The 15,702-nt window shown below is 34.3% G+C and overlaps 1 protein-coding gene across 1 annotated transcript in view; it reads left to right on the top strand.

Annotated features, from left to right (window-relative positions):
* Window positions 1-10,778, top strand: part of LOC108735971 (zinc finger protein 239-like) — an 11,480-nt gene extending 702 nt beyond the window's left edge. The window contains exons 2-4 of the mRNA XM_018468215.1: window positions 1,403-1,572; window positions 7,890-8,055; window positions 10,391-10,778. Of these exons, the coding sequence (XP_018323717.1) occupies window positions 1,403-1,572; window positions 7,890-8,055; window positions 10,391-10,683 (629 nt within the window). The 3' untranslated portion in view covers window positions 10,684-10,778. The remainder of the gene's footprint in view (window positions 1-1,402; window positions 1,573-7,889; window positions 8,056-10,390) is intronic.
* Window positions 10,779-15,702: the final 4,924 nt, after the last annotated feature.

The raw sequence follows: 15,702 nt of genomic DNA, 5'->3' as shown, positions 1-15,702 counted from the left end.
AACTAGCTTTTCCCCGCGGCTTCGCTCCCAGAAATTAATATTCTTTCTCCATAAAACCTTTTAGCTCCCAATTCACCCTTACAACGTTTTAATTTTGTGTAATGTCGCCATCTTTCAAATACAAACGTAGCAACAACATTTCATCCTTAAGGGTTGATTTTTAAAAATTGCCAAAACACGTATTTGCTTAATTTCAGCAATGAGCATCCTTCGAGTAAATCCGAGTACAAATAAAATGTAGCCCATGGAAACGTTGCAACCTCTTTTCATTTGATTAATAATATCAAACAGCATATATACCAAGTTTCAAGTAAATTCAACCATAAATAAAGTATGTCCCAAACAAAAATTGCAACACCTTTCCCTTTTTTAAATTGTCGAGATAGATCTTTCAGAAATTAAATGAGAGACCATTAAAACAAAGTTTCAAGTAAATCTGATCACAAATAATATGTTCCATTTAAACATTGCAACTCCTCTTCACCACTCATCCCCCCCAACAGAGATTGAATTTTTTAATCAATTTCAAGTAAATCGAACCAAAAACAAACATGCAATCTTAACAAATGAAAGGCTAGACTGATGTTTTGACTGATAAATTTTTTGTTTTGCTGTCAATTTCGTTTTGTCATTCCATGTCAGTTGCGTTTACATATACCACATTTTTCTCGTGGAAAGTGATAAAAAGTATCCTATGTCCTTCTCCCGGTTGTAAGATACCTCCCCATCAATTTTCAGCCAAATCGGTTCAGCCGTTCTTGAGTTATAAGTGAAGTAACTAACACGACTTTCTTTTATATATATAGATTTACGTAAAAGATTCCTTTATTTTATCCCGAAGCAAAGATGACTTTCTGAGATTTCCATTTAATTTATTGATAACTCAAATAGATAACCGTTTACCAATTCCTATTATTTAAAGATACAGAATGTAGCTATTAAATGTAACTCGAAAATTTTCTACAAACTAAGTTATAAATTATTTTTACTACAATGTACTTTGTCATTTTCATTGAAATAATTAAGGGATGTTTTTTTCAATAGGTTCTATTTTCGGGATAGGTCCTACTTTCGGGGAAACACAGTATATATGGCAACCATGCAACGAACGTTTTATAATGTAATTCAAAAGAAAGTGTACAAGTCCCTGTGCAACTTCGTTAAAGAATTGAAAAACGATATTGTCTGTACCAATTACAGTAATTACCTTCCGTTGGTATTAAGCTGTAACAATTTGTTGTAAGTCAGTATAAAAGCGTCGTTTGTATAATGTTAGTTCTTGTTATCCGATGACATTACTATAAGCACATAAATAATTCCCGTCGTTGAATCTTATCAAAGCTACTCATTGGAATCCATTTCCTCAATTAATTCGATTAGTACTGACCGACCTCTTTTACAGGAGAAAAGCCGCACATCTGCGAGGTCTGCAACAAAGGTTTCTCGACTTCCAGTTCTTTGAATACACATCGTCGTATTCATTCCGGCCTGAAACCACATGCTTGCCAACAATGCGGAAAGAAGTTTACGGCCAGCTCGAACCTCTATTACCACAAAATGACGCATTCAAAGGTGATTTATGATCATTTTCCTTAATTAAGTTTCGCTCCAGAAACTGTACTGTGGTTCTAACTGAAGATATGTCGCCACTACAATAAAAATAAGATGCGCAAGATCGAGGCTATTGACGATAGACTTGAACTTGGTTTCACGGTTTCAGCCACGTGTTAGATGATGTTTTGAATTTAGAGAAGTAGGGTACAGTAGTAATAATATAAGAAACGAGGTAAGAGCCATTCTGATAAAAAATGAAGAAAAGGCAGACTGGTGGAAAGAATTCTTAGAGAACCTATACGCAGGCCCTGAGTTAGGAGATATGTTAGAGAAGGATTATAGTGGGGGTATAGATGAGTTAGGTTATCCCATAATGAGATAAGATTTCGATTTAGCATTAAAAAACTTAAAGAATAATAAGGCGCCAGGGGTAGCTGGGAAACAGGGGGAAATTCTAAAACATGCAGGACAAGAGGTTAGAGATCGTATGTTTAAGCTAGTTAGTCACATTTACGAGACGGGGAAAGTCCCGGAGGATTATAAACGGAACGTAGTAGTAACATTATCTAAAAAGAGACGCAGATAGGTACGAGACATTTAGAACAATTAGGTTAACTTCCCATGCATCAAAAATCTTAACTAGAATTGTACAGATGAGGATGGAAAAAGGGTGGAAGAACTATTAGGGGAAGATCAGTTTGGATTTAGAAGAAATAGAGGAACGCGGGAGGCCATTCTAGCTTTACAGGTAACTATAGAGAAAACGATAGAAAAAGGAAAGAGTGCGTATATATAGCATTTATAAATTTAGAAAAACGTTTTGACAATGTTAAATGGGACAAGATATTCAATATACTTAAAAATGTAGAGATGAGTTACAGAGACAGAAGAGTGCAAATCTCTGCAGATAGCGTTCATCATGCTGTCTTCACCCATTTATTGAATGTTGTTTTATGGTGCTGTCTATCGCTACATAAATACTGACCTAGAATATATTTTTAATAGCAAATACGCAGGTACTCATCAAAACCTACATCAACGCCTTATCTAAATTTGTAAACTTGTCCGAAAAAGACAGGGGATAAACAACTGAATAACAACTTTAAAAGCAGATACCCCATAAGTGAAGGGTTAAAATTAAAGGCCCTAAAAGACATCCAATTTATGGATAAGTTAAAATAAGAAGGATTGGAGTACACTTTTACTCAGAAAGGGTTTAAGAAGTAGTTTCGAAAATATCATCATTTTTGTGTTTGAGTAATCAATCTACATCAAAACATTATTTTTTTTTAACAGGATGAGAGGCTTGTGAAATACAAACATATAACAAGAACCCATCAAATTGATGTATTATAATACGAATAGAAAAACACAAAAGAAATTTGATACACAGACTTAACTGCTCCTTTCAGTTGCATACAGCAGAACGAGGGCGCTATGGAAGCAATGCATTGAATTATAATTCCTTTCTTTGATGTCAGGTTGGGTGTCAAAAGAAAATTAACAAAATAGATATATACATACTTGCGTACTTTCATACTCTAATAAAAATTAAAATATTAACCGAAACTAAATATATCGCCTGTTCTAGTTCAGATTATTATCACATTACTAAGTATACGAGGGTGGATTGATAAGTTTCCGGCCTAACCAAGAGATGACGCCACTAGGCCTACCTTGAGGTGACATTCTATAGTACCATCCTTGGATAGCTTGTAGCTATAGTTTCAGCCCGATCTCCTTGCTAGTGTAGGTTTGACAGCACGCTGAACAAGACGCCTCTGTGGTTTTCGTAAAAATGGAAAAGCAGGAAAATCGTGCTGTCATCAAATACTTTTATTTGAAGGGGTTAACGCCGAAGGAAATTAAAAAAGAGATGGACTCAACACTGGGGACATCCTCCCCGTCATATTCAACCGTTAAGCAGTGGGTTTCCGAGTTTAAAAAGGGTCGTGTGAGCACCTCTGATGGGCCTCGCTCAGGACGCCCCGTTGAGGTCACAACTCCAGATATGATCGAAAAAATTCATCAAATAGTGCTGGGAGACCGCAGATTGAAAGTGCGTGAGATAGCTGAGACCTGTAAGATGTCATATGAACGTGTGCAACATATTTTGCACCAACATTTGCATATGGAAAAGCTCTGTGCAAGATGGGTGCCGCGTTTGCTAACAGTCGACCAAAAATTGATTCGAAAAAACATTTCTACCGCAAATTTGTCATTGTATAAGCGTAATCCAAGCGAATTTTTGCGTCGATTCGTAACCGTTGACGAAACGTGGGTCCACCACTACACTCCTGAAACCAAAGAACAGTCTAAACAGTGGATTGGACCAGGGGAACCAACTCCAAAGAAGGCAAAAACAATTTTTTCGGCGAACAAGGTTATGGCTACTGTTTTTTGGGATGCAAGAGGTATTATATACATTGATTACCTTGCAAAGGGTAATACTATCACTGGTCAATACTACGCAGACTTATTGCAACGTTTGAGCCACGAGGTGAAAATTAAACGACCTCATCTGGCGAAGAAAAAAATCTTGTTTCATCACGATAACGCACCAGCGCACACGTCAATCGTTGCGACGGCTAAAATCAACGATCTAAAGTTTGAATTGATGCCGCACCCTCCTTACTCTCCAGACCTAGCCCCGAGTGACTATTTTCTGTTCCCTAATCTCAAAAAATGGCTTGGCGGTAAGAGATTTGCGGACAATGAAGAAGTAATCGAAGCTGTAAATGGTTATTTTGAGGAGCTTGACGAATCAGTCTATAGAGATGGCATTAATAGACTGGAACACCGCTATGAGAAATGTATCAGCCTTGGAGGAGATTATGTTGAGAAATAAAAAAAAAAAATTTTTAAAAACCTTGTTTTTCTTGGTCAGGCCGGAAACTTATCAATCCACCCTCGTATATCAGGGTGAATATGGAAACTAACATTAATCGAAATAATTTTGTATTGTAGTTATCACTAAATTTCAGAAATGTCTGGGGATGAACCTGATCACTAATACTGTGAATATTATTATTTCCATCTACGAAAAACGAATTTTCCACTCAAAAACTTATCTTAATAAAACCTTAACACTCAAAGGCAAAACGTTGGCGTCGGGTCATATAATAAACACTTTTTTACCTCTTTACTATGACTACAGTTCCAAGTGCAAAAAATAAATAAGATACGTATATTCTCACAGATAATTTATTGCGACCTATGCCAATTTGATCGTCCCAATTTTACACGAATATTTGGGTATGCAGAAGTTGTGCGCAAGATAAATGCCGGGTTTGCTCGCACTTCAGCAAAAATTACGTGGAAAGGAGATCTCAGCAGGCAATTTGAGGTTGTTTAATTTTAATCAAGCGGAACTTTTGCGTCGATTTATAATTACAGACGAGACTCCAAAGAACAGTGTGGGCAGCGGATTGAAAAGAGTCAGCCGGCACCAAAGGAAGCAAAAGTGTATTCAACAAAGTTGAAATTTTTTGGGACACGTGAGGAGTAATTTTCATTGACTATCTTGAAAAAGGTAAAACTATAAACGAAGAGTACCTACTATGCACGCATTTGGTAAAAAAGAAAGTGTTCTTTCACCAGGACATAGCACCAGCCCACACCTCGATGATTGCGATGTCAAAAATCCACGATTTACGCTTTCAATTACTCCTCCATCCACTTCATTTAACAGATTTGGTCCCTTCCGACTATTACCTGTTCTCCAATCATAGAAAATGACTCGAAGGACAGAGATCTTCAAGTAGCAACGAAGTGATTGCAACTGTGGATGGATATGTCGAAAACCTCGACGTACGTTCATATGCTGCCGGTATGAAGAAATTTTCAAAGCCAAATGGTAACAAGTTTGAAAACTGTTTTTGTAAAAATACGCTCTTTTCATTGAGAGATCCAGAACTTTTCAAACGACCTTCCTGCTTGCTTATGAAAAGGTTTCTAAACAATGAAAGTACTAGAAGCACATAATAGCACTAAAGCTGTACCTAAGTCTGCTTCAGCGGTTGCTTTACATCTATTACCTCACTGTTACCGTTTTCCATGTAAAATATCGTATAAAGTTATTAAAAAGGGATTTATAGGATTCTCGTTCTAACTTAAAATTAGTTCAAGGCTTCAAAATGCCACTTGACTGAATTATAACCAATTGAAGATTTTTATAGTTATTTTCGTCTCAGCACTCAAACAAACCGGGCCATACAAAAACAAACGTACCAACACACATTTCTCTGAAGAAAAATAATTATATGCAAGTTTAAATTAAGTACACAATAATAAAATGTCAAGGTTTTCTCTGCGAAATAGGCGGTTTTCAAATTTTTAAACAAAACCATTTAGATGACTTTAATTGGACGATAGAAGTCTAAATTGCCTCTTTATCTTCTATGTAAACAACATTCTGAATCACGTATATTTAAATAAAAAGATATATTTACTGTTTATACTTTTTCAACTGAATTACAAATGAGTTTAGTAAATACAAATGAATCGAAATGAACAATATTTCGCTTGCCTCTTTTACTAATTCCTGATGTAATCATGTAATATAATGCAAACTACTAAAATAAATAAATACATTCATAAGTTATATATATTAGGACTCACAAATCAATCTCACGTTGATAATTTCTTATAAAGTATTCGAAAAACGTGTAGAGGTTTTCCTTTCGAATATCGAAATCAATTTGTAAGGAAAAGCACTTTTTTGATGGCTCTTCCGGTGTACTGCTGTACCACATTAAAATGAATCAACTCCTTTAACTGGTTTAAAGAATTTAATTCACTTAAAAAATACGGATATATACAAATAAATACAAAACTTAAACTACCGTGGAAACTTATGATGAAATAAAAACTAACTAAATAAAATAGATAAGATTGAATATTTTGAATGTTTAAGACAGCGACTTTTGTAATGAATAAGAATGATGTTGATGTTGTGAAAAGCTTGTGAAGACTCTTCTTTGGTTACTGAAAATACGAATATAAATACAATTGAGGTACATAGATCGGACTATTTACTAATAATACAATGTTGCCGGCAAGTCATTCCTAGAAATTTGGAAATACCAGATGAAAGGTACAAACTGGCAGGGTTGTAAAATGACTCTAGTGGCTTAACATGACCATGAATAACTTAAAATTAATATTGTCAAAATAGACTAAAATTATAAAAGTTTTATGATTATTTCAATAACTATTCGTTTCTGAAAAAACGAACACAATTAATTATCAGGATGGAAAGTTAAATAAAAGAAAACTATCACGAATTGCTTAACATATTCGGAGATATTTTGGATAACTCTTGAGTCCTCAATCATTTTTTTTTCTGACACAATTTTTTGGGATATCCTTTATAAAGATAAACGCCATGAACAATGAAATACATTAATTATCTGAGCGGCGTTTACCTCATTTCACCTTGATTAACGTGATGATTTCTACCTTATGGTTCCCTTGGAAGAGGAATGAGGTACATTCCATCAGCGCACGACGGCCGAAGCCAACGCAATCAGCTTCATCCAGGAAGTTAGCAAAATGTTGAGGATTAAATCAAGAAGATCTCCGCCTGTCATAAATCTTGACCAGAATCTCTACCGCACATCTTTACTAAAGCTCAGGTCTTTTCCAACGTTCAGTAGAATTAGTTTTTCTAATCGGAAGCAATGAAGTAACATTACTCTTGCATGAGGGCTGAAAAAGGAATAGTTAGAGTCCAGTAAAAATAATGGCAACGTCTAGCAGAATATGCAAATTTTTCAAATTATACGGTAACACGTTCAGATACCTCCTTATATAAAGGCTTCTCAGTAAGTACACAGCTCACTAGGAACAGGGACTAGGTACAGAGGATATTAGTGCCCTATTTATTTTAAAATTGTACCAACGAGAAAGTACTCAAAAATTTACGGAAACGTAGGCCATGACTCCCGAAGGTTGGACAAGTGAAATTGAACAAAAGGAATGGCGATCAGAGATGAAATAGATAAAAATTTTCGAAAAAACATAAAATATCTTGCTTTTCGACAAAAGTTGTAGGCTTTCGAAGAGGAAATTAATTGTCAATATTCCGGATGATGCTGAAATCTTGCAGCGGCGGGAAGTACCAAGAATTTTTCGTTCAAATATTGAATGTAACCTTTCAAAATTGTCGGTCAACTTGCTTTGACGAGTGGAAAAATTCAGGAGCATTCAAATAATTAACACAACAGTGCCACATTAGCAAAAATAAAACATTATATTTATGTAATATCATAAACTCGATGTTCTGTCAGTCAGGAGTGTCACACTTTATATTACTATTGACAATATTTTTTTAGGTAAAGCCGCATAAATGCATGTTATGCCCGAAATCATTTCCTACTCCTGGAGATTTGAAATCTCACATGTACATCCATAATGGTTCTTGGCCCTTCAAGTGTGACATCTGTCTAAGAGGATTCAGCAAAGCTACAAATTTACGAAATCATCTTGTTGTACATACAGGTAATCAGATATTAAAGATTAACATTCAGCATGCGTTCAGATGAAGGCAAAAAAATATTTTAGCAGAGGTTATAAGCATTTGTATATGATATTAAGAAGTATGTTAAAATGTATTGATAAATCATGTGTTACCAAAAGGATTGTTTTAAGATGCGTATGCTTCAGTATACGGAATTTAATTAAACGATCAAATTCAAAGTGAAAACTAAATTTATATTTCAATATCCAATCCTATAACTTTTGTGCTATATGTTTATCGTAAAAATTCAATTCTGTAAAGTTTTCGACTTTAACATTATGTTCACAAGGACCGTATTAGTTTAAATCACTTCCTTCGAGAGTTGACGAGGACTAAGGGGATCATCTTGGAACAGGACTTTAATCGGTGTATCGTGCAATTGCATATATCTATTATATGCAGATTTTCCGATATGTCAGTGGTGATTAAATCAGCCAGAACTCCCTTACTGACGCATTTGTTCGATCAGTTTGGGGTAGACGCGAAGGTGTAGTGCATTGTATTGATGCTATTGAGCAGGTTGATTACTCTACTCTTATTTTGTGTGCCCGTGATTGGATCCTGACTCCATCCTTGGCTCTAGAGAACTCAACATGGGGAGGTTTAAGGGTTTTGCAGGTATCGGGCGGAGGTACGTGTTGGTCCATAATTTTCGTATGTAGTCCTTTGGGATAGTTCTTAGTCTGTGATGGATTTGGATGAGTTGAGTAGTTGTTGAAGGAAGGCTCTCTTCAGCCTTCTATGAGAAATCGTTAGAGTGGGTAGATAGTGAATGGGGTGAGAAATATGACACTCACGAAATGAAGACAGAGCAAATTTATGGAGAGAAACTTGGACCAGAGTATACAAATCCGGAATCGAACTGGTCTTCTCCCAAATGTCGAACAATAATCAAAACCTCTAGACCATGTCACTTGGTCGCACACACTAGATGTAGTGATGTTATTTATAGGTGAAGTAGGTTCCATATGATTGCTTATTACTTCATCCAGTCTTATTCACCTTCATGGTTTCCTCTCATTTTTTGAAGCTGTTGGAGTTTGGAGTACTTCAGTATTTCAATGGCCTTTCGAACATGGTAATTTAGCGTAAAAGCGGATAACGCCTTTCTGGCATGATCTGCTACTGTGGACTTGTCGGGTTTTCGAAGACTGCAGTGGCGTTCATGCTTTTTCATGTTTCTTTGTACCTATGCTGCTAACAACTGCATGAGATACGGTGTATTCTCAACAATACGAAGGATTGTCTGGGATTATTTGTTTATTTAAGTGTTGTTGGATTTGCTTGACTGGAATGAATATACTTTTGATGTTTTTTTTTCTTCTCACAATTTGACCAATTCTATCCACATAAAATTTCACTTAATCATATTTATAAAACGCTTCAACAAGAGTTTTCGATTAGGTAATTATTTTATTAATTCTGTTCAATGCCTTCCATGTCAGGGAGGAAAACTTTAGCTACCGTTGAATTTTCGAAACGTCAGATATAAGTCTCTATCGGTGAGAACACCGAAGGAGAAACAAAATACTAGACTACAATCGTCAAGCCTAAAAATCTAGCATTATTCATTATTACGGTAAGATATTCGGATAATAGGAGAGATTACATTTCTGAGCAGGCGGACAACCCACTAGGAACAGGTCGTAGATCAAGAAGGTGAAAGTGTCACAAAAATTTATTATTAATTANAAGAACAACGCAAATTACGCTAAATATTTATTATATTTTGATTGGTTGTATCTTGTTTTCTTAGTTTAAAATTACCTATTAATTCGAAAATTAATTCTTAATTTCTCTTCTTCTATAAGCTACTTTAAATTAATGAGAAAAATGTTTGTTGCTACTGTCACACCTTCGCCGGGAATCGAACCCAAGACATTTGACTTGACGCACCAATGCTCTGACCACTAAGCTTACAGCCAATGGTCCCGGGTTCAATTCCCGGCGAGGGTGTGACATTACCAACAAAAATTTTTCTCATTAATTTCAGGTAACTTGTAGTGGAAAATGAATTTTAGAATTATTATTTAATATTAACCACTAGGAATTTCAATATGTTTAAAATTATTAGGAAGTTATTTAAAAACTTTTTTCTTTCTTATAAATAGAGCTATTATTATCTAATTAACTTAATACACACAAGTACGTGTCGTTCATTTTGGTAATAAAATATTCAACTGTATATTCAAGTGCTATTAATCGTACATACTTCGTAGTAACGTAGTAATGTAGCATCACGTTTGTATACTTGATATTTACCGTGTACAACTGAAAGTCATTTATTTTAATAATGTATTTATCTTCCATTGTTAGGTTTGAGACAGCACCGTTGCGGTATTTGCGAAAAGCGATTCGCTCTTCTCTGCAACTTGAAGGCTCACATCAAAATTCATGTCTCAGACTATCCATCAGCTACTGAAGATCGCGATCAGTCCAGAAGCGAATGTCATCGTCAGGAAAAGCACAATATACGAAGTATTCTCGACACTTTTCAAGCCGACTGTATTTTTAATTATCAAATACTACAACAAGTTTTGTATCAAAATTCTACCCCATTTACTTCATACCCGGCACTTGGTGATTATGGAACATTCCGGATTTTATAAAAAAAGTATATTAATTAACTGTTCAAAGAATCAAAAATTATTCTATTGTTAACTGATATCAAAATTGTGATGGGGATATTTGAATGTAAATTAGCACCTCCAATACATTCGATTCTCATCAAAGGTTAATCTTGTATTTTATCATAGATTTTTCGATTGATTCGAATACAGCCGCTCTCGAATGCAAAACGTTTTAAAAAAGAAAGTTTTAGTGTAGTATTATTTTTGACCTTATATAGTACTTTGGGTTAGAGAACAGAAAACTGAGTTTTACCGACAAAAATTTTGATGGAAAATGTTTTTTCGCAAAAAAAACTGTAAAAATGGAATGCTGGTTTTTCTTAAATAACTCAAAAATTATGCGTTTAGCGTGAAAATTCATTCTAATTAAAATTAAAGGTGACAATTTTTTCTACAGTTTATTTATTTGCAGTTTCTTTCTGCGATTCGCTGTTTAACTTTAAGGGCGCCACGAATGTAGACGTCAAAAACCAACTTCTCACTAAAATTGAAGATTTATGGAATTACTATCTTTCTTATATAATAATTAACGGTGCATGTTACTTCACATAGTGACTACATTTAACGTATATTAATTATTAATATACACACAATGCAGTTATTATGTACAGGTATCTATTATAGTCATTACATACGTAAGCAGTGAGCGTGAGATCTAGTATTAAATACAAATACTGAAATAAACATAAAAATAGTTTTAGATATTTCATTCCCATATTACTAATACTGGTAGGTGGGCAGTCCTTTGGACTACCGAAAGGTAAGGCGGAAAAAATGGGTGGTGGTTAGGTTGAGAAAGATGAGACCGACGAAATAAAGACAGAAGAAAGTGAAAGATTATCTACGGAATATTACTGCCCCAGCATTTGCCTACGTGATCCAAGGAAACCACAGAGAAACCTGGACCAGGACAGACGGATCTGGAATCGACGAATTAATGGGGAATCGCTTTTCCTAATGCGGTATATCATGTATGTTTCTGTTACCTATTAAATATATTTTGGGCTTTTAGTGGAATGATTAATATTTTATCAACTTCATTGCCCTAATAAGAATCGCTTCATTCTTTTGAAGATACTGGTTGAAGTTCATCCACGTCTCCCATGCAAGATTAAATGTAAAAAATTAGTGTCCACTATTAAATACAATTAGGTTGTCTATAATTGTAATTAATAAAAGTACTGGTATTCAACTTCAAGCATTTCATCGTCCTCATCCTCTGGTACAACGGGCAGGAAGTCAGTCTGTAGTTCAACGTTTTCTTCGTCCTCGTCCTCGTCTACCACTGCGAAATTGCTGCAAGTTCCTTCATAGTTGAGGTACAAATTCTAGCAGAAGAGCCCCACCTTGTTGCACGCATATTCCACTCATAGAGCACTTTAGGTCACCAACTTTAATAACGCAGGAAGAGCAGAGATTAGGAGCGTGGCAACAGTCTCAAAACCTGATTTCATGCGCTCCCATTCCCAGTCTTCAGGGTTTTTTCCAACTGGACTTTGAGAGAATGCTGACGAGTAGCGCTGTAGATGGCGATAAAGCAGCTATATTGGAACTGAACTTGAACATTTTCCAACAGTAGCCGTACAGGGATACAAGGAGCAGCTACTGATACATTTGGAGTAAATTTTCTGGTTTGAGAAGCTTACTTTCGTGACGTTTTCGTGATTAAACTTTAAACATATAAAATTTAGAAAAATTTGTAATTTCAAATTAACTTTCACGTAAAACGCACAGTTTCTGAGTTCAAGAAAAATCAGAGAAACCGCTCCTTAATGGTTTTTTGTAAAGGAAACATTTCCCATCAAAATTTTTGTTGGCAAACCTGAGATTCGTGTCCACCAGCCGAAAATACTATCAAAAAACAAAACATTCTTTTTTCGACCTTTTTACGACTAAGGCAGAGCCTTTATTAGTGAATTGCCGTGAATGTGGTTTAGTAGTCTTTGATGCTAAATATGTACCTATGTTTATTTTTAAAATATAGGTATAAATAAATTTCGGTATGAATATGCAAAATACATAATATATTATATTTTATTAAATTGATCTGTAAGGAAAGCAAAACTATTGAGGTGCGACGTAGGAAATTCGAAAATTTATTGGATTTATAATTTTTCCCATCACTACTCCAAATGATAGCTTCATATGCCGTATTTTAAACGAATTCTAATAAAAGTGTTATTAATTCGTCTGTAAAATAGCAATCAACATCGGTTGTTTAAAATAATCCTGAATATGCATACCCACGTAATGTTTATCATTTTTATGGAATTAGCTAATAAAATGAAAACATCAATTGTTGTAACACTGTTTGGAATTAAATCAGGTAGTATCATAAAAGCGTTCCTAGGTAATTAATAATATTGTAATGTTGTTAACTTATAAACTTAGATAAACAATAGTTAGTGGGCACATCTGCATTTTATTGTAATATTGTTAAATTGAGCTAAAAGAATTAATTTATATGTTATTTCAACAAATACTTAAGTTAAAACTAATTTATTAGTCGTAGGTATATAGGTAATATATTCTTGCTTTTACCGTTAAATAAAATTTTACTTCAAGAACAACGCAAATTACGCATTTATTGATTAATATTATAAACGTACCTACCATGTCATTCAACCTTTCCTGTATTAAAAATGAAAATTATCCCGGTGTTACAAATTAGAATATATTTACTCTTTCATTAGTCCTCTATAAGATTTTTGACCTATATATCCTAAATGAACCCTAAAGAATAAAAATCTACCATCATCATCATCATCATTATCATAGGGTCATCAGTCCTAAGACTAGTTGGACATACATCTATCCTGAGCTTATCTTCGCATTTCCCTAAAACAAGAACATCCCACATCCTCAACTATTTGTGAACAGTAATCTTATCTAGGTCTACCTCTACTCCTCTTAACTCCTGTTTCTGCTTGATATATATATCTAGCTCTTCATGCTTGAGAAGGTGTCCTATTAACCTATCTTGCCTATTTGTTATTGATTTTAAGTCCTCCGTTCCGACTGATCTGACTTCCTAGATACCTAAAATCAGCTACTTTTAATTTTTCGTCTCCTATCTTTATAATCGCCTGTTCTCTACTTGATCTTCCCTTGCATACGAGAATTTTTGTTCTAATTTTATTTATGTTCGTATGATATTGTTTTGTCAATACCTCTCCCATTTTATTTAAGGCTATCTCTAATTCCTTGCTAGATGCTAATACAACTATATTATTTACAAATCTAAGCATACCAGTCTTTTGACCCTGTATATCGATCCTTATAGTTGCACTGTCTTTAATGTTGATAATCGCGTCTTCGATGCATAGATTAAAAAGTAGTTCTGACAGTGAGCATCATTGTCTAATTCCCTCCCTAATATTTACTGCTCTACGTTGCTGCTCAAGGTCTATAACTGCCTGTTGCTCTTTATACAAACTAGGTATCACTCTTCTATCTCTGTATTTCATCGCTATATTTTTAAATATCTTGTCCCGTTTAACATTGTCAAAAGCTGAAAAAATCCAAACATTTAAAAAATGTTTTCGCTGCTAAAAATGTATTATTTCGTAATCACATCTGATTCATTTATTAGCTATAAATGAATTCAAACTAAATGTTTTTTTTTTCTAATAAATGAACTTCATCATGTCATATAAATATCTCTCATCGCTATAAATAATTGAGTTTGAGTATTGAGTCAGGGTGATTCAAAACATATGTGGATTTTCATATAAACGTTCTGAGGAAATTAAAATTAAAATTTGTTGAAGATAACTATTCGCTCCCCTATTGAGAGGATGACGTGTTTCAATAACTCAATTTACTTTCTTTTCCAAATTTTGTCGAGCTCTAGCGGTCAACCTAGGCGTTGGTCCGTAAATTTTACTAGCTGTATGAGAATGTATTCGAAAGAATATTGTTGTAATTCTTTAATATGCATTACTCTACCAGCAACGTTTTCGTAAATGTTATCGAACGAGCAACAGGAACGAAAACATAAACGAATGCTAGCGCATAACGACGTTTGTGAATGCATTCCCTGACTTAAACCTTACATGTATGCTATGATTATAGTACTTCTTCGGAGCGGAATCGTATGACACCCAAATAATTGTGACAAAATCGTACCATACTTTTGACTGTATAATATACAGAACTGCTACTTTTCAATAGGGCCTGTAGAATATTTGCAAGAGGTAAGTCAAATGTCTTGAGTAAAAGCTTAAGGTCAAAATCTGGAAATAACAATCAGTTCGAATCAGATTGTTAAAATAATTTGGGACGTTTTTGGTGACGTAAAATTGACAAATTCTTAGACATATGTATATCTAGAAGAAATATATGTACAATAATAATAATAACAAAGAATGTGTTTGGCTAAATGTAAAACTTCATAAAACGCATAAATACATTATTTTGAACTGGAATGAAAGTTCAAAATTGACTTGGTTTCTTTTTATTTTCGCTTAAGGTGTAGTGCCTGTCTAAGAAAATGAATAATATCAAGCACACCTTTAGAAACGTACGAAAAACCGTAACAATTAGTAAATGGTAATTAGTAAATAATGCACTTTTAATAGCACGTGTAATACAGAAATACGCAGTTCAGTGAAGATTTTTCAATTATTATTAAAACTTAAATCAAGCAGTTATAAAATATTAGTACTAAAACTATTTTTAGTTTAACTAAAAATAAAAGATGAAAAATTTTCATAACTTTAAATTTTAATGAACTGAACGAATGAAAAACGTATGTGTATCTTCTATTTCTTAAGAAAAACAAATGGGTGTAGCTATAATAATACGTGCTGTTTATCGGTTCTGTGAATTAAAAATACAATTAGATCATCAGTAGGATTTGGCGCCAGACAAAACTAGCCCAGTTTCATTCAATGATTTGATTATAATAATAGGTTTAGCGGTGAACGTTTAAAAACTGGACGCCTCGTGTGGTCTTATTATTATTGTATAGCGGTATAGACCAATAGGCTCACCATT

Source organism: Agrilus planipennis, unplaced genomic scaffold, assembly GCF_000699045.2.
Source record: "Agrilus planipennis isolate EAB-ADULT unplaced genomic scaffold, Apla_2.0 scaffold4, whole genome shotgun sequence".
Taxonomy (NCBI): Eukaryota; Metazoa; Arthropoda; class Insecta; order Coleoptera; family Buprestidae; genus Agrilus; species Agrilus planipennis.
Note: the sequence above shows the minus strand (reverse complement) of the source record. Positions and strands in the feature narration are given on the sequence as shown.